The sequence below is a fragment of the Paroedura picta genome, chromosome 1, assembly GCF_049243985.1.
Source record: "Paroedura picta isolate Pp20150507F chromosome 1, Ppicta_v3.0, whole genome shotgun sequence".
NCBI classification, from domain to species: Eukaryota; Metazoa; Chordata; class Lepidosauria; order Squamata; family Gekkonidae; genus Paroedura; species Paroedura picta.
Window position 1 is genome coordinate 27240164 of NC_135369.1, and position 18617 is coordinate 27258780.

The 18617-nt window shown below is 46.1% G+C and overlaps 1 protein-coding gene across 13 annotated transcripts in view; it reads right to left on the reverse strand.

Moving 5' to 3' along the window:
- DTNB (dystrobrevin beta) overlaps positions 1 to 18617 on the reverse strand; it is a 167743-nt gene that overhangs the window by 133036 nt on the left and 16090 nt on the right. For 11 of the 13 annotated variants that reach the window (XR_013229728.1, XR_013229726.1, XR_013229725.1 and 8 more), the window contains exons 2-5: positions 18461 to 18528; positions 14654 to 14734; positions 8744 to 8957; positions 3224 to 3309 (exon numbers count right to left, since the gene is read on the reverse strand). Coding sequence is in view for 10 of the 13 variants with exons in the window: in XM_077330649.1 (XP_077186764.1) it covers positions 3224 to 3309; positions 8744 to 8957; positions 14654 to 14734; positions 18461 to 18527 (448 nt within the window). In the remaining 3 variants the exon portion in view is untranslated. Of the gene's footprint in view, positions 1 to 3223; positions 3310 to 8743; positions 8958 to 10256; positions 10387 to 10747; positions 10787 to 14653; positions 14735 to 18460; positions 18529 to 18617 lie in introns of those variants that run through there. The other 2 variants (XM_077330681.1, XM_077330672.1) reach the window with 2 other exon arrangements.

Here is an 18617-nt window from a genome sequence, read left to right on the forward strand (position 1 = left end):
CCTGAAGCACTGGAATGGCTCTTGAGAAGTCAAGCCAATCTTGGAATTGAAATGCCAATCTGAACAGTGGCAAGAATCCTGTGTATAGGGCGGAGGGAGAGAAGTAGTAGAGTACAAGTGAAGTACGCCAGGAGGGAGATACAAGAGGCCTGGAGTTTGGCTGGACAAGGAAGCCACCTCTAGCAGCAGAATCTGAGTGCCATTAAAGGAAGCACAGTTAACTATCAAATATCTAGTGATACTTTTAATAGTATGGAAAGGAAAGGATAGTATTATTCTGGATTTTCTTGTGTCGGGTGCCAAATTTTTTTCGGCTGGCCTGGTCTCTCAAGATAGAAGTCTTGGAGAGAAAATTAGCACCAGAGTGTCAAAAACCCTGCTGCCAAAAGTGAGCATTAAACACTGATAACAAATCTTGCCTGTAGGACTGAGTGGAATTCTTGGTTCAGAGCAGGCAAGAAGGCCTGGGAAGGGAAGCATCAGGCCCAGATTAAAGAGGCAGACTCAGTGCTTTGCAGAAGCACACCCAGAAGCTCAAAAGGGAAGGAAGTTCCACTGAAGATGATCAAGGGGAGAAACAGAATAGATGGCCATGCTGCACTATATGACAACAGAACAATATTATAACAGAAGAAAAACTCTGCCAGGTGACACTACAGAAACGGAAAATCAAACATATGGTGGGGCATGCGTACATCTAGGCACATGGATCCCCAAAAGAGAAACTAGACCACCAGAAGAGAAGTTGTTCCTGGGCCATACAAGTAGGAGTAGTTAGTCCAGAAGGGCTTATGACCAAGTCTTCCCCCAGTCAGGAAAGACAGAGGAAAGCCGAAGAAAAGCAGTAGGAAGGTATTTAAGACATTTCTGCCCTGCCCTTCTATTTAAATGGCACTCAGGACAGCTTACAAAGCTTAAAAATTAAAACAATAGACCACATTAGGCTCTAAACTGTCACCCAAGCAGCATAGAATCAGAGGTGGGCATTCTCTCCCTGCTTTCACTTCTACCCTCAGCTAAGCTTCACCTACTCAAACAACACAACAAGTGTTCTGTAGCACGGAGCAACGCTGCCTCCTCCCTCCGCTGCCAGTTTTGGTGCCAAAGTCTCTTCCCACGCTCACCTATACAATTGCCAAGCCAGCACATGTGCTCTGATGAGCGCAAGCCCACCGAGCTGCTTGAATTTCAATACTGAACACAAAACAAGCTCGGGAGAAAGTGGGCTGAAAACAACAGATAATTAAAGTAATGCCGAGCAAAACCCGAAGGAGGGAGTAGAACCATCAGCCTGCAGACTGCAAATGGGGCAGGTTTGTCATAGGGCGGTGGGAAGATGCCAGATCCCAGCTGTGGAATTCTCCCTCTCGCCCCTAGAGGTCAAATTAGAGGTTCTTCTGGAAGTCAGCAAAACAGTTCTGCTTTGGCAGATTTTGAAGACCCAAACTGCCCTTAGCTGTAGTATTGATACAGGGAATTTTATGGGGTTTTATTGTGTTTTTAATCTTTTAATTGTCTGTAAACCGCCGTGAGCCCAGTTGGGAATGGCAGTATATAAATTTAAGAAATAAATAAATAAGGCTGCCGGTCATGGAAGGACCTTTTGCACAGTGAGAGCCTAAACTTGCCGTTGACCTCATTCTTCTTTCAACTTGGAGTGCATGTGTGGAATTCTGTCTCGGATGTCATGCGAGCCTTTGAAAGTGCTCAGGAAGCAGCAGGAAGAGGCTCTGCTTCTGACCACCTACAAGCCCAGTGAGAGGACAGGGATGAGCACCCAGCATATCTTTCACTTAGTGTTTCCATCACAAAAGCGTGTGCCAGGTTAAAAGGATGTGCTGGAAAGTGCTTTTGTCGCCTCCTGCCATTGTGGTTAATTTTTCTGGTACCCGATTTTATTATGTGAACAGCATGGGCTCATAGTACTAAACAGAGTACTGCAATAAATCCAGAGCGCACAAGAACTAGTAGCTGCTTAAAATATATATTCCATCCGCCACAGTAGTATAAAACCACCCCCAAAAGCTCTTGAATAAAAATGCCTTACAGCCTCTCCCAAGCACGGGCAGAAAAGCTGCCCTGAGCCCTCTTGGGGAATGGCAGAGTAAAAATCAAACATTTTTTTTAATTCTTGTTTCTACTGACAGCCCGTTATAGAGCAGAACAACAACTGGAAAAGCCCCGACTCTTCCTAAAAGAAGGGACAGTATAATGAATGAAGCAGGAATCCAGATTTGTGCGAAAAAAGGCAGTCCTTCGACTATGTGGATCCCAAAACCCACACGTTTAATGGAGCCCGGAAACATAATGGCAGCCGATGCAGATATCCTAAGACAGGTATCATGTAACAAGAATGAAGTATCTTGTTCAAAAGGAGAATCTTTGTGTCATTAATGGATTGACCTTTCCAGGTTGTCTCCATGTTCAGTTCCACGTAAAGCGCATTAGAGTAATCCAGCCTTGAGGTTACGGTAGAGTGGATCAGTGAGGACAGATCAAGCCAGATCTAGAAGTGGAGTTAATCTACACACTACATGTAAGGGCTAAAATTGCCTTCCAACTGCACTACCAATTTGCCTATCCACTAACAAAGTCACATGTTCAGTAACGTACACAAACCGATTGCCTTTGATGCCAATGAGTTACTGCATAGAAAGTTGGCAACAAAATTCCCTCTCCAGACTATCAGGATTCCTGCCAGTGGTGGCATTTTTTAAAAAGTTGTTACTATAAAGTACATCAAAATGCAAGCCATATATAATAACATAACCACTGCAATATACTCTGATTCTCTACGTTCCTGTTAAGTGAAGTGTACAAATTCCAACATTTTTTTTAAAGGAAGCCATTTTTAACATTTTCTTTCCCACATACATTTATGAATTGTGAACTTATCTATTAACATTCCATGCCAGATTCTTCACAGTCAATCCTTTCTCTATGAAACAATCTGCTGTTTCCACACCTGCACTATCTTTCCTTATGCATCTTTGTGGTCTCTGGATTAGTCATTTGACTAGAGAATCCAGGCAGCAACCTGAAATTGTATACTGGACTGAGCGTTTGGAAAAACAATATGAAAATAGCATTCTGTAGACCAGACGCCAGGCTCAGGGAAAATTTTCTTAGCATGATAGCAAAACAAAACCAGTAGTCAGAATCTTTAGTGTTGACTTATCAGAACAAACACTGACCTTAAACAAGGCTTCTGGGTTATACTCACATCTTAACTTGTCCAGAATCTTCCCACCACACATGGTTGCCAACATGGCTTTTATGGAAAAAACCGTCAACTTCCCATGGCCCTCACTGTGAAACAAAGGTCATAATTACAACACAAGAGTTTCTTATTACTGAAGACACAATAATAGGATTCTACTAACACATGACAACATTATTTAATCCAATGGGGAGGACCCAAACAGCTTTCATGTTGATTTAAAAAAGGGAAGAAGGGTCCCCTTTGACTACCCAAAAAGGTTGTGCTGGGGATGGTGGGACCAGCAGAGACAAAAGCCATGCATGACAGGGGTGGCATTAAGGACAAGAGGAGGGAGATCATTTTCAGCCTTTACTTTTCCCGCAGACATCTCCAGAAGTCTTTGGTGAGATACCAGGCTCTAAGAGCTTAATGCTTTTCCTACTGTTAAGTAGAGCGCTGAAAAGATTCTCTTGGGGATTTTAGCAGTCTGTCCTGCAAAAGGATTCTCCGTGGAACTGGACTCAAAATATCAGTGGTTCTAAATGTCAATTCCCACCCTGAAGCAGAATGTTAGCTAGCTGCTTATGCCAGCTGTCCAAACGGAGAAGCCATCCGACGGAGAAGCCATTTTTGATGCTGCAGAATCTCCACACTGATGCCAGAATGTGGTAAGATTTTCTCTACAGATTGTCCCATGGCTTCACTTTTACCGGAGGCATGTACTCCAAGATGCTGCAAGGGCAGATGTCCACATAGTAATAACACACAATTTGTGCAAGTGCAAATCACTTTAACAGATTTCCCTGCATGGAAGAGTTACCTGTCATGCTGAGCTCTCAAAACAACACAGACAAACCCTTATCGTACCACTCCACTCACCTAAGTATGAAGCCTTTCTTCAGTGGAAGAGGCCACTTAAACAGGAGAAAAGGCTCCAAAGGGAGGAGGAAAGTGTCAAACTTAGCAGTGTGGAGTGGTAGGATACGAGCCATTATCCTTTCCTAAGGGTGTGCAGGTAACAGAGAGAGCCAAAATGCATATGACTTAAGGCAGGCAAAGAGTCTTTATGCTACACTAAGGCTAAGCCCTAATGTTCCTTGTTCTAAACTCACTACATTTCTCTAATCAACCCAGACTATCTCAGCATCCACTCTCAGCCACAACAGAGAGAGAATGGCCTACCCTACAAGGGCGTTGGAAGGACTGCAATGTAAATTGTTTTGAACACTGAACATACTGTGAAAATACTGAAGGAGTCCACACACTTTCATATAACTGCAGTGAAAGTAGGAAAGGAAACTACTGAGATTAGGGATAAACAGCAAGTTTTGAACCAGGCTTATCAATCATTCTTGCCCCCCATGACACCTTTTTGACAACTGCAGCCACTTATGGGAGTCAGGGCTTAAATTATCTTACTATAATGCAAATTCCCACATTCCGTGAAGTTTCCCTCAACTGTAGCTGCATGAGGCTCAGTCTCTACTGCCCCCATAAGCCATTCTTGGATAAAAACAGAAAGTGCACCAGGCATGGCTCACATGAGCTAGTCTACTAGCAAATCACTAGCTCCAGCTGGCATATGAACAATCGGGTGCTATGCACAGGGTTCTGTCTCCTCCCACCTTAGATAAGGTTTCACTTGGCAGAAGAGGCATGTGAATTATTGTGCCCTTTTGTAAAAAGCAGCAAGAGCCAGATCTCCCCAAAGACACTGGGCTACAGGGGCTCCTAAGGGAAAGGGTTCCTATGAGGTCACTGGCATCAGATCACCTGAGACCAGTGAAGGCACAGACTGAAGATGAATCCACACAGACTAATCTAGGAAGAGAGCCTTGGAGCAATCACATTCTGAGCAGTCAAAGACTCTGAAAGACATATCCAGGTCAAAGAAGTTATACAATGAGCAGAGGAGGGATGTAGTAGCTCAGACATAGTAGCTCAGAATGTTTTGTGTGTCAACACCCCCTCCTCCCAAATTTTGCCTTAATACCCACACATACCTCTTATCCACACACACCTCTTTCTGGAAAGCCAATGCTGCACAGTTTCAGGTGGGTAGCCATGTTTGTCTGAAGCAACAGAATGAAGTTTGAATCCAGTGGCACCTTTAAGACCAACAAAGTTGAATGGTAGGTAGAAGTTTTCTTGTGCATCCAAAGAAGTGGGCACGAGCACAAAAGCTTATACCCAGAATTAAACTCTGTTGGTCTTAAAGGTGGCACTGGACTTAAACTGGTTCTAATGTGGTATAGTTGTTAGACTAGGCCTTGGGAGCTATCTCGGTTCAGTGGGTGACCTTGGGCAGTCATCGGCTGTCAGCATAACCTACCATACAGGGCTGCTGAGAGAATAAAAGATAGGACAGGAGAACAATGTAGGTCAGAGGAAGGTTGGAATCAAAATTTAACAGACAGACTTTGGCTCAGTTTCCATGCTTTAATCTGATCTTGGGCACATAATAGGTTGGAGAGGGAGAATCTGGACTTGCATGTCTCTATCTCTACTATAAAGCATTTCACTCTCCCCAAGTGCTCAAAATAGTGTCATCAAACACTGCCGGTGATCACAGGTTGGTGTTATTCCTTCCTTGGTGTTATTCCTTCCCCCAGTGATGAATTCATGACCTGCATCACAGTTTGTTCTGTAAATTACACTTCACAGATGGTTCAAACCCAGCCACCCCCAATACCATGTGGCAAATTACCACTGAAACAAGGACTCCAATATGGAAGTCTGTTTCAACGGAAGAAAAAAAAATCATCTTAGTGGGTGCACTTAAAGTATCTCTTTGGATTCCACCTAGATATTGAATTTTTGCATAATTCAGAATTGGAGGGGATGTGGGGGGGCAGGGTTTGCATGAAGAAATGCAGTTATGTGGATCAACATTGACATTTATACTTGACACAAAGCTCAGCTCTAGGGACACTAGAAGCTTCTGCACGTACTGCCAGTGTGTTTTCAAATATGCTCGTGTCAAAGTAAAAGCTATGAAAGTACATGCGTCAGTTCCACAAGAACACCATCCTCACACTCTAAAGACAGCAGACTTGGCTCTTTGCAGTCAAAAAAGGACACAGGGACAGGACGCTGCAAATGGGCCACTAAAAGAGCCTTCCACTCTATACGTCTTAAAAACTAACATTCACTTGCATCTCCATGAACGTTTCCCTATTGACACAAGCGACTCTTCTCTAGCTAAACAAACCTGCCAAGTCTTCTGCCTTCTGGAAGCTGATTAGGAAGAGCTTCAATCCTAGAGGGCAGTCATTCACAAATGACACAACACCTTGCTTTACAGCACTCCTGTCGCCTTCCATCCTGCCCACTCGGCTCTCCTTTCCTGCATCACGCTCAGTTTTGTCTTTTGCTCACCCAGTGCAAGCAGAGGTGGTTTCCTAACATAAGAAGAGCCCTGCTGGATCAGACTGGCAGCGCACCAGAAGCCACAGTGCCCAACCATGGAGGGCATACAGGCTGAGGTCTTCCCTGGTATTCAGAGGATTACTGCCTCTGAACATGAAGGTTCCTTTTAGTCACTGTGACTAGTAGCCACTCCATGAGTCTAATTTAAGAGAATTTAAATATCTTTCCATATTTCCATGAACTTGGACTCTAATCAGTATGCTGCCTGTTTCTCAGTTCAGATTGATAAAGTCTGTGCTGAGCAGCACTGATTGCCTGCAGAAGATTATATCTTTATGTAAAATGGAATCACAGAATCGTAGAGTTGGAAGGAGCCAAACAGGCCATCTAGTCCAACCCCCTGCTCAACACAGGATCAGCCCAAAGCATCCTAAAGCATCCAAGAAAAGTGTGTATCCAACCTTTGCTTGAAGACTGCCAGTGAGGGGGAGCTCACCACCTCCTTAGGCAGCCTATTCCACTGCTGAACTACTCTGACTGTGAAAATTCTTTTCCTGATATCTAGCCCAGGGGTCCCCAACCCCCGGTCCTCGGCCCGGTACTGGGCTGCAAAGGCCATCGTACCGGGCCACCAGCGGCCGCGCCTGCCTCCCCCCCCTACAGCGAGAGGGGGGGAAAGAGGCCGGCACGGCAGCTGGCGCGCCAGCGACGCTAACGCGCACGCGCGGAACTGCTGCGCATGCACGTTTGCGCCCCCTGGTGGCCAAAATGCGCACGCGCGGCAACTCTGTGCATGTGTGTTAGCGCCACCTGGTGGCCAAAACATGCATGCGCATTTATGAGGAACTGTGGCAGCCGGGCCGCTGGCTCTCCCCCACCCCCGGAGGCGGTCCCCGACCAGATGAAGCTGATCTAGCCTATATCGTTGTACTTGTAGTTTAGACCCATTACTACGTGTCCTCTCCTCTGCAGCCAACAGAAACAGCATCCTGCCCTCCTCCAAGTGACAACCTTTCAAATACTTAAAGAGGGCTATCATGTCCCCTCTCAACCTCCTTTTCTCCAGGCTGAACATTCCCAAGTCCCTCAACCTATCTTCATAGGGCTTGGTCCCTTGAATAATAATATCCCTCCTCTTCCCTATGCCCTCCCCATAAACAGTGGCCCGAGGAAGATTTGACGCCTTATTTGGCTGAGTCCAGTTATTTCTGAGTTCTGTATGATCCAGACTTGAACAATAAGTATTAAAACTGTAGCAAAACTAACACTGTACATTCTTGCTGACTCTTTTAAAGCTACTCTTTACATCCACAAAGAGCAAAAAGCACAGCTCATGAGCTAACCTGGTGGCCTGTTTCTGTAGCTTGGAGAAACAAGACGCAACAGGGAGATAAGCATCTTGATCAAACAAGATTTTAAGGCTGGAACAAGGGTGTGCCTCCTATGCCAGCTTCAGTGTGAGCATGAAAGACCACGGGGCTCCTGGCATAGGTAACGTCTGCTTGCAAGCAACACAGAATCATAGAATCATAGAGTTGGCCATACAGGCTGTCATGAACCCCGATTCATGCCATCTAAGTTTCGCTTTCTCACATAGCTTTTGGTCTCTCACCAGCCGGCCCCAGCCAAGGCCGTAAAGCGATAAATCTGTCAGCTAACTCCAAGCCTCCCTTCCTTTTCCCAGCGGGAGAGGCTCCTCTGCTGATGTATCAGTCTTATTGTAAGTGTCCTTGCGGAGACAACTCAAGTCTCAACAAAGTGCCAACTGCTCTGTTAAGATTCTGGGCCATCTGGTCGCGTGGGAATCAACCCACCTTTGCTGTCCTCTCGCTCTCCCACCAAAACGCCTATGTACCCCCTTCCCTTATGTGGTGGGCCCTATATCTGCCCTGAGTGTCCTATTGTACTTTGTTATTATCAAGATCTTTGCTTAGGAAGATCTTGGCTTGCTTCAGCGTTCTGTAGACTCTGTCTAAATAAAGCTCTCTTTGGATTTGCAACTGCCTGTTGGATCTTGGATGTGCCTTTATCACGGACTCTGCAGGCTAGGCTCAGCCTGGATCCTGACACAGGCTGTCTAGTCCAACCCCCTGCTCAACGCAGGATCAGCCCAAAGCATCCTAGAACATGGATTACTTCAAGAGGAAACAAACAACCGAGGCAGTTACTAGCCTGTCATATGCTGCTATCATGAAGTTAAGGAGAAGGCTGATGGATTGCTCCACACTGATCTGGTGAGTAGAAGGAAGGCGTTTATTCAGCTGGTAGTAGATGGATGAAATGATGGTTTCCAGTCGAGACACATTGATCTCTGTGTTGTGATCCAGGGTGTTAAGGCCGTTGTCTCGGAAGGCTTCGATCATGTTCCAAATATCCACAAGGTGGACTGGAAAGGAAAGGGTCACCATTTTAGTTTGAACTGCTCCACCAATAAAAATACAGTAACAATGCCCTGAAGGCTCCTCCTGTAGAAACAGCCTCAACATGTATAGCTGTCAACCTGGAGTGAATTTTGAGGTTCACTGTGCTACACTGGCATTGCAACAGCAGTCAAAATACCTGCTCCATTTAACGAGCCATACAAACATCCCCATTTCTCATTGCAGCTCATTAATTTGGTATTGCTTCGTGTCACAGCCAATATTTGTAGCTGGCTGTCACGCTCTGGATGCAGATCCCAGTAAAATGCCTGGCAAGGAAGGACCCAGGAAGGAAGTGATGCTCATGCTGCAAAACTGCAAAACTGATAGTCCAAACCAGGGGTAGTCAAACTGCGGCCCTCCAGATGTCCGTGGACTACAATTCCCAGGAGCCCCTGCCAGCATTCGCTGGCAGGGGCTCCTGGAAATTGTAGTCCACGGACATCTGGAGGGCCGCAGTTTGACTACCCCTGGTCCAAACCATTGCTAAAAGGTAAAAGTAAAGGTATGTCCCCTGTGCAAGCACCGTGTCATGTCTGACCCTTGGGGTGACGCCCTCCAGCGTTTTCATGGCAGACTCAATACGGGGTGGTTTGCAATTCCCTTCCCCAGTCATTACCGTTTACCCCCAAGCAAGCTGGGTACTCATTTTACCGACCTCGGAAGGATGGAAGGCTGAGTCAACCTTGAGCCGGCTGCTGGGATTGAACTCCCAGCCTCATGAGCAGAGCTTTCAGACAGCCTTTCAGCCGCTTACCACTCTGCGCCACAAGGTGAGCACAAAATGAGGACACTTCCACCCTCTCCCTCTCTCCCTGTGGCCTCCCTTTTTTATTTCACCCGACCCCAGCAATGAGGGCAGGAAACTCCTCTGTGTTCATTTTGTGTACAGTGATGATGCACTGTAGCTGTTTAGAGGGGGAAGCATATTTTCACCAAGAAGCAAAAGAGAACACGAGTCATACATCAAATATATAAACACCAGGCAGAAACCAGGGATTGGCTTTATACATAAAAGCAGTTATCATTTCATTTGCCTTATACCGCAATGTCCTGATTTTGCCACCGATGCTTACTTCTCTCTGCCAGCCTATCACAGCCTACATGCATTTTACTTCCATTTCAATCATTTCTCTTCCTTTTGTAACACCCATGCACACATGAATGCACAGCACTGGATTTTAATCTCTTCATCCCATGGGGCTTAATTTGAGCCCGACACACATCATCATGTGAACGATGCAGAGTACATTTCTCATCACTACCTATCAGGAAGAAGTTCCTGACAGTTAGTGCAGTTCCTCAGTGGAGCAGGCTTCCTCGGGAGGTGGTGGGTTCTCCATCTTTGGAAATTTTTAAGCAGAGGCTGGATAGCCATCTGACGGGGAGGCTGATTCTGTGAAGGCAAAGGGGTGGCAGGTTACAGTGGATGAGTGTTAGGGTTGTGAGTGTCCAGCATACTGCAGGGGGTTCGACTAGATGACCCATGAGGTCCCTTCCAACTCTATGATTCTAAGATTCTCCAGACTTGGAAAACATCAGCAAATTGCAAATTATACACAGTGGTGTGGATCCCACTACTATCCTACTATTCCACTGAGCAACCTCTAAAGCAGGGGTAGTCAAACTGTGGCCCTCCAGATGTCCATGGACTACAATTCCCATGAGCCCTCGCCAGCGAATCCCACTGCTTTTAGCAAGATTGGCAAGCTCTTATTCCCCTAAAACAGAACGTGTGGAAGTGGGCTTGATGTACCAATGTGTCAAATACAGGAAAGCCTGATCAGCTGTTAGCCCACAAACTCCATCCCCGTTGCACTTTCTCTCCTCCTCCTCCTCTGCCTGCATAGTCAGCAGCTGATGACAGACTGTTTTAAGAGCTAAACAAGATTAGAGGAAAGGGTAGCCTCAGGGATACTGCTACCCAGTCTTGATCTGGCGTTGCCTCAGCCATGGCCATGACACCAGATGGAGCCCTGCAGTACAAAAAAGAAAGGGGTCAGAAATCCCATCCAGGTCTTGGACTATGTTAACTTGCTGTTACATTTCACATCAGCTCCCTGCTAGCCCAGCCTACAATGCACTCCTGAAATACAGCTAAATGCATTTATTTCCCCTCTGCAAACAACTTGGAATCCGTAACTGCACTGCTAAGTTTTGGATACAAATATCATCCTGCATGGGAGGAGGAGGAAGAAGAGTTGGTTCTTATATGCCACTTTTCTCTACCAGAAGGAGCAGCTCACAATCACCTTTCCTTTCCTCTCCCCCCAACAGACAGGGCTGTGGCAAGTCCAAGGTCATCCTGCTGGCTGCATGTGGAGGAGCGGGGAATCAAACCTGACTCACCAGATTAGAAGTCCGTACTCCTAACCACCATACCAAGCTGGCTCTTAACCACTGCACCGAAGAAGGCCTGACTCAAATGAGTTTTGAGTGACAGAAAAGGCTTGCACACAGTGTTGCCTCATACCAAGTCAGGCCACTGGTCCGTGTGGCTCAGCAATGTCTATCTACTCACTATGTTGGGCAGGGGCTCTCCAGGGTTTCAAGCAGAGAAACATCTTCCTCAACACCTGTGAACTTTTAATTACAGAAGCAGAAATTGAACCTGGAACCTTCTGTACAGGCCCAACCATGGGGTTTTCTTGAGAGGGAGAACCTGGACTTTCTTCACAGTATCACTGGAAGGTTCAGTTAAAAGGTACCTTAGTTCAGAAGAAAATAACCCTCATTAACAAGGAATAAAAAAGCCCTTCCGCCCCCTTTATGATGAGCCAAGAGGCAAGTTTTATTAAAAGAATACATCCTACTACCTGAGGTCTTTCCAAAACTGAAAGTACGATTTTCCTATTATCAGACAACGATACCTATCTTACCAACAGAGTTGCATTGTTCGCCCTCACCGCTGGAAAGATTAAGATCCAAACTGCACTGCATTATTAGGTTGGAGACTTCATTATTATGATTGGCTATACTGTATTTATATTATCATGTAGGAATGTCTTTCATGATGTTTCAAGATTTGTGTGCATTTCACATTTGATTGAAATGGCCTATGGCTGATCAATAAACTGAATATGGAATATTATAAGCCCTTCCTTTGACTGCCTGGGTCAAGTGGTCTGATATTTGACCACTAGGCCAAAGAAACGTGAGCGGAAGAGCTGGCCAAGGAGGCAAACTTGCTCTCTTTAAGGGCTACCCCTTCCACGATAATGACATTTACAGCAGGGATCCTCAACCTGTGGTCCTCCAGATGTTCATGGACTACAATTCCCATGAGCCCCTGCCAGCGTTTGCTGGCAGGGGCTCATGGGAATTGTAGTCCATGAACATCTGGAGGACCACGGGTTGAGGATCCCTGATTTACAGCACTCAGCTCCGTTTCAGAGCAATGCGTTGGGTAGTGGAAGTCCGTGAGAAACTGAGATGTTCAAGGAATTTACATAAGCTGCCACAGTGTATGCACAAGTGCATCATTTGATCCTGCAATGTGTGACACAGCATTCAAAATAAGCGACAGGTGGCTCTCATTTTCCCAGGTTGATGATGTTTAACTCTGTTCCGCTGCTAATGCCTTTCCATTCTCACTTTCATTTTTAATACTTCTATGGTTTTTATTGCTGCTGTTATCTGGTTCTCTCTGCTGGAATTTTATGCCGGGAGGGGGGTTGTATGTTACTTGGGCAGTTATTATTGCATGCTTAGTGTTGTAAGCCACCTGGGAAACAATGACAGGGAACAGCGTAAACGTCTAGCAAACAAGGAGCAAAAGGGTGGAAAGGCATCACACAACTTGTCTGACAATTGATGCAAACTTTATGATCCATGTAGAGCACATTGTGAAGGTCACTGTAAGCTGTTCCATTCCTGTAGTGAAAAGCACTTTACTAGCTATAAGACTTCTTTAATAGCCAATTGGATTCATTTGCTTTTAGAGTTTAAACGTCCTTCGTGAAGGCTAGATTGTATGTTCCCAGCTCTGCATATGCTCTATATAACCACAAGAAGCCAGGACCAGGAGATGAGTAAATGGAATTTTCCTCTTAGCAGCAGGGAAACTTTACACCTATCCCGTTTTTGTTTGGATAACTACTCTTGTCTGGAAACTAGTGTGTTTCCTCTTGTCTCTGTAAGATGCATTTCTCACTACCTTCTCCCATGGGCTGTTGCGACTTCAGCGCTAGAAACATACTTGGGTCTCCAAGGAACTGTCTGAACAAATTGTTCCCCCTCAACTCCCATTTGCTCCATGATGGAAAGGTTCCCATAGAAAACTGTTAGCTGTTTTTTCTGCCAGTGGCTTCTACTCGAAAGAGCTATTGCCTAACGTAGCTGTAAGAGTATCCAGAAACCTCAGAACCACCCTCGATTTTCCAGAAGTACAGGCAAGAAAGGGTCAGCTGGTCTGCCTTTGAACATCTTGATTTGACACTCTGACTGATGAATATGTGCTACAGAAATCCTGCCCCTCACCATGATTCCTGACTGTTGAGAGGGGGCAGTCAGTCTAAGGGTTACTTGAAGGCTCTATTTGCCTTTTCCAAAGAAATGTCTTCTCTCCCTCTTCACACAGAAAGTATTGTCAAACCCTGCCCCCCCCCCCCGAAGGCTCCTGTTGCCTGCATCAGAATGGGTTCAAAAGGGAGAGTGTCCAGATCTGAAGGTAGCAAGAAAGGATCACGACTGTGTGAAGGTGGCCCCAGTCACAGAATCATAGAGTTGGAAGGGATCTCCCGGGTCATCTAGTCCAACCTCCTGCACAATGTAGGAACTCACAACTACCTGCCCACCCACAGTGATCCCAATTTCATGCCCAAGTGATTCCCTACCACACACCAAAAATCTATAGAATCCAGGCGGGCTTGGAGGAAATTCACCTACTATTCCACAGTGGCAATCAGCAATTCCCTGGGTATGCAAGAAAAGACCACAAGAGACAAACACTGGCACATCTCTTCCTGCCCACCCACTCGCACTCTGCCCACATTCATAAAACCAGCATTTCTGTCAGATGACTATCTAGCCTCTGCTTAAATCCTCTATAGTGTTCTGTCTTAGTCTAAGCTGGGCTTGCAGACTTCCCAGAAATAGTATAGAACAGTGTTTAGGATGGAACAATTAACAGGACAGATAAAGCAAAGGGACTCGTAATTTTGAGTTTTCACATCATAATTATAATCTCCATGCTTGAGAGGAGACGGGTGGAATTTAATGGCAGGGTCTTGGTTAATTACTCCCAGCTTTCCACAATGATGGATACATCTGCCCATCAATTTCCAATCTGACATATTTATTTCCTTTACTGTTTCCCCCTGGAACTATACGCCAAACAAACAGTAACATATATAAACTAAGCTTATTATTCCTGTTTGGTCCTTGAATCTGTTAAACATCTTCATTGTGTTATATGCTGCTTCACTGCTCACCCTGTACGGTCTGGTAACTTCGATTTCATTGTATCATTCAGTGTGCATGAACATGAAAGTTTACAGCTTGAATAAAATTTTGTTGGTCTTAAAGGTGCCACTGGACTCAAACTTCATTCCACATTTTCCCAAGTTAGTCTTATAGTGAACCAAATCAGTGAGAGAGGTGGAGAACAGCTACGATAGGTGCATTTATCAACCTGCTTGCGTAAGGGTAGTTTCTTACTTACGGTTGCATCTTTTTTGCACAAATCTCAGTTTACAGGCAGTCCGATATGTTGAAAGCCGGATCACGTCGAAATTCTGGGCCCCTGTGAGCCAGGAAAAAAGTCATCTTAGCAATGCATTCCCATTTCTCTCATCGTTTTATTGTGGGGGGAAAAAGGCTTTCAGCATGGTTTGGTGACATTGTCTCTCTGGCAGCTGCATTTTAGAGACTAGTAATTATGGCATAGTTTAGTTTGTATCTGGGCTACACCAATTCTTACTTTTGTTGAGGGATCATATGATGGAACGTCTCCATGTAACATTCAACCTTTCATGCAGAAAAAGGACAGGCCAAGGAACGTAGCTCTAGCTTAGTCTTTTCCCCAACAAGCCAGTTGCCACGTGGAGACACAGATTCCCTTCAAAAAGCATTGGATGATGCAGTCCACACTCAGCTTTATCACATCAGTGAGAATGCCTCCACTTTCCCCTACTTAATATTTACTTCTGACTTCCAGTTAAGAGCAAGGGCAGGAAACAATTCCCTCTTTGTTTTCACTCCCCCCACCCCGCACAGTAGGTAACTCTGTTCAAGTTATTGAACTTGACTAATCGGAAATCAGTTATTTTATTTATTATACTAGAAATTAAGTCTGCTGTAGATAAAATACAGCGGGCGCTAGTGGATGGGGAGGAAGAATTAAGGAAACGGAGGTAGAAGAGGGGATGGGAGGGAGAAAGGAGGGCAAGGGGTGGGTGAAGGGAAGGATACAAGGGAGAAAGAAAGGAAGGGAGAAAGGCAGAAAGGCAGGAAGGGCGAAAGAGAGCAAGTGAGAGGTAGAGAGAGAGGGGCAGGAAGGAGATAGACAATTAAAGGAAGTCAGGGAGGGAGGGAGGGAGGTGGAATGGGATGGGATGGGACAGGGGGGAAGGAGTGTGGTGTGTGAAGGGTCTGCGGGGTGGTGGGGGGAGTTGAGAGGGAGGGCCAGTTGGGAGTGGGGGTGGCGGGGGAAGACTGCAGGTTAGAGAGGGGTGGGTGCGTGGATGTTTGGGGTGGGGGAAGCGGTGGGAGTCGTCAGCTCAGTGGGAAGGGGTAGCTTTGAGGCACCCCCGGGTCAGGTCCTGTCTTCGGCGGTGGGAAAGGAGCAGGGCTGCTGCGTCTTTGTTGCCCCCCCCCCCATCTCAGACCGAGCCCTCCCACATAGGCCTTAGCCTTTTATTTATACCGCTCCCTTGGAGTGGTGTAAAGATTTCTATCCCGCCCTCCTTTCTGGCTCAAGGCAGTTTACATGGAACATAGAGGAAGGGCAGCATAATTCATGAAATCGAGTAAACAATAGTAACAGGGGTTTTAACTGGTGATAACACTGTCTATAACATTTCCATATAACGATTCCAGCGCCAGTGTTAACTTGCTATGTTAACAATGATTCCACAAGCAGACCGGTTCGGGATTCAGTATATAGATAGGGGTTTCTTTGGGGGCCCCATTAGATGCTTTTGTTTTAGTCGGCATCAACCAAAAATGCCTGGCAGAAGAGCTCCATTTTGCAGGAACTGTGGAAGTTCAGGCAGGGCCCTGATCTCTTCAGGGAACTTGTTTCACAAGATGCGGGCCAGGACAGAGAAAGCTCTGGCCCTGGTTGAGGTCCGATGTGCTTCTTTGGGGCCGGGGATCACCGGCCAGTTGGAGGTGGTGGAGCATAGAGATCTTTGGGGGTATAGGCAGTGTCAGGTACACTGGGCCCAGACCCCATATGGCCTTGAAGGTGATTACCAAAACCTTAAGTCTGATCCGGAAATTGACTGGCAACCAGTGCAGTTGTTGGAGAACGGGCCAAATAAGAGTAGACCTGCTTACAGCGAGTTGTAGAAGTCCAGTCTAGAGGAGACCATCGCATGGATCACTGTGGCTAGTTGTCCTGGTGGAATGCGACACTGTTAAATGGAGGGAATAGCTGTACATCTATTATATTTCTCTGTAGGTGTGTTTCCTGTAGGTGTGTGGCAGCTAAGATGTGCAAGGTCCTCCTAGCCAGTTATAGCTAAAGGCTTCAAAATATGCAAGAAAACTACTGTCAAAAGTCTTCTGGCAGTACTGAAATCCAGATTCAATAAAGTTGTTTGCTGCCAACATATTCTTGCATTAACATTTACGTAAGGGAGGTTGTTGAATTTACAACCCTGACAGATATTCTTCACTTTTCTCAGGTTAGGGCTTGTTTTGAAATCAGGATTAATATAGCGGCTGGCACACTAACGGTGCTTTAATGAACACTACCACAGTTGAGGGTTGAATTATGTTCCAGATTGAATGTAGGCATTTCAGGGCACCCTTCCGAACCGGAGAGAATTGGACATACAGAGCCAATATGACATAGCAATTGACACTGTCAAACCAGGAGGCCCGAGTTCAAATCCTCACTGTGATATAAAGCCCTATGGCAGTGATCTCCAACCCCCGTCCAGGGACCGGTACAGGTCTGTGGATCAGTCGGTACCGGGCCGCGGCTCTAAGAAGTTAGGTGCTTCAGCCCACCAATGTCGACCCAACTTTGCAGAAGTCCAAGTCACAAAGCTCCTCTTCTGTATTCCTGCTCTGACTAGGACTCCCTCATCTCACGTCCAGGAGCGCCTTATTCCCAGGGCAGCCCACACAACTCCGTGGCAATGATGTTCCTGCCCGCTGCCTTCAGTGACCACGGCGAAAAGAAACAGGCCAACTTGCTCCCCTGTCCTTCTCGTCCATTTGCCCAATCAGAGGAGCCATAGCAGCCACCAGCTAAGCCCGCCCCTCCGGCGCCATCCAATGACGGGTCCTAAAGTAGACTGCCTCCCCCCCAGGCCTCTGTAAAATTGTCAAGCGTTGACCGGTCCCTGGTGATAAAAAAGGTTGGGGACCACTGCCCTATGGGATGTCTTCGGGCCACCCACACCATCAACCTAGTTTACCATACAGGATTGCTGCAAAGATGAAATAGAGGAGGGAACAATAATGCACACCACCGTGAGCTCCTCTGAAGGAGGCTGGGTTAAAAATGCACCACATAAGCAACCTTATATGGGCCTCCTATTCCCATGGATCAAGAACACTAAGATGTCACAAGAAATCCTTCCCTCCTCTCTCTGCCACACCTACCCATCCAGCCCTAACTCTCTGCCTTTTCTCTTTCCACTGCCATTTCCCAGACTTCTTTTTTTCTGCTCACTGTAGATCCAGCAGCTTTATCCAAAGATGGTCCAAGAAAAAAAAAAGGAGACTAAAGTAACAAACATACGAAGCTGCTTATCCTGGATCGCTTGGTCCACCAGCCTCAGTATTGTTGCCTCTGACTGGTAACAGCTGGCCAGGGCCCCAGGCAAAGAAGGGGCTTTCCCAGCATCTGCTGACTTCAGCAGCTTTGAATGGAAGTGCGACAGACTGACCCTGGGACTTCCGCACGCAAAGTGGGTGTTCTGCCACTCAACCACAGCCTTATTTCAAGCCACTGCTTGAAGGAGCTAAGCCGGAAAAGTGGGCAGGACATCAGCAGAGCTGGTGGGTAGGACAGGAGAGCGTCCCTGCAGAAACAACTCCAAAGAAGCCATTCAATTCTGGATTAAAGTACCTCAACCGGAGGGTCTCGTTAAATGGAGGGAATGCTGTGTGAATAAGGAAACTAGTAAAAGGAGGTCAGTGCTGGAGAAAATTGGAGAACTACACCCCTGAAGTTTTTTATCTTCTGATGTTCATCGTCTCTTGGGAGAAACGAGATCTGGTAACATTCTTTTTTTGAAAGGCTATAGTACATTCCTTAGAGAAGTTGTAAGCTTAACAGTGTCCTACTTACTCATTTCCATGAACAGCTGTCTCTTTTCTGCCATTGTCCTCCTCCTTTTTCCACTTTCCTCAATCATCCTAAAGATACAAAGCTTCATGTTACAAAAAAAAATAAATCATATTCATGCACCACATAGTTCTGCTTTGAGTCCGTTCCAGCAAGTCAC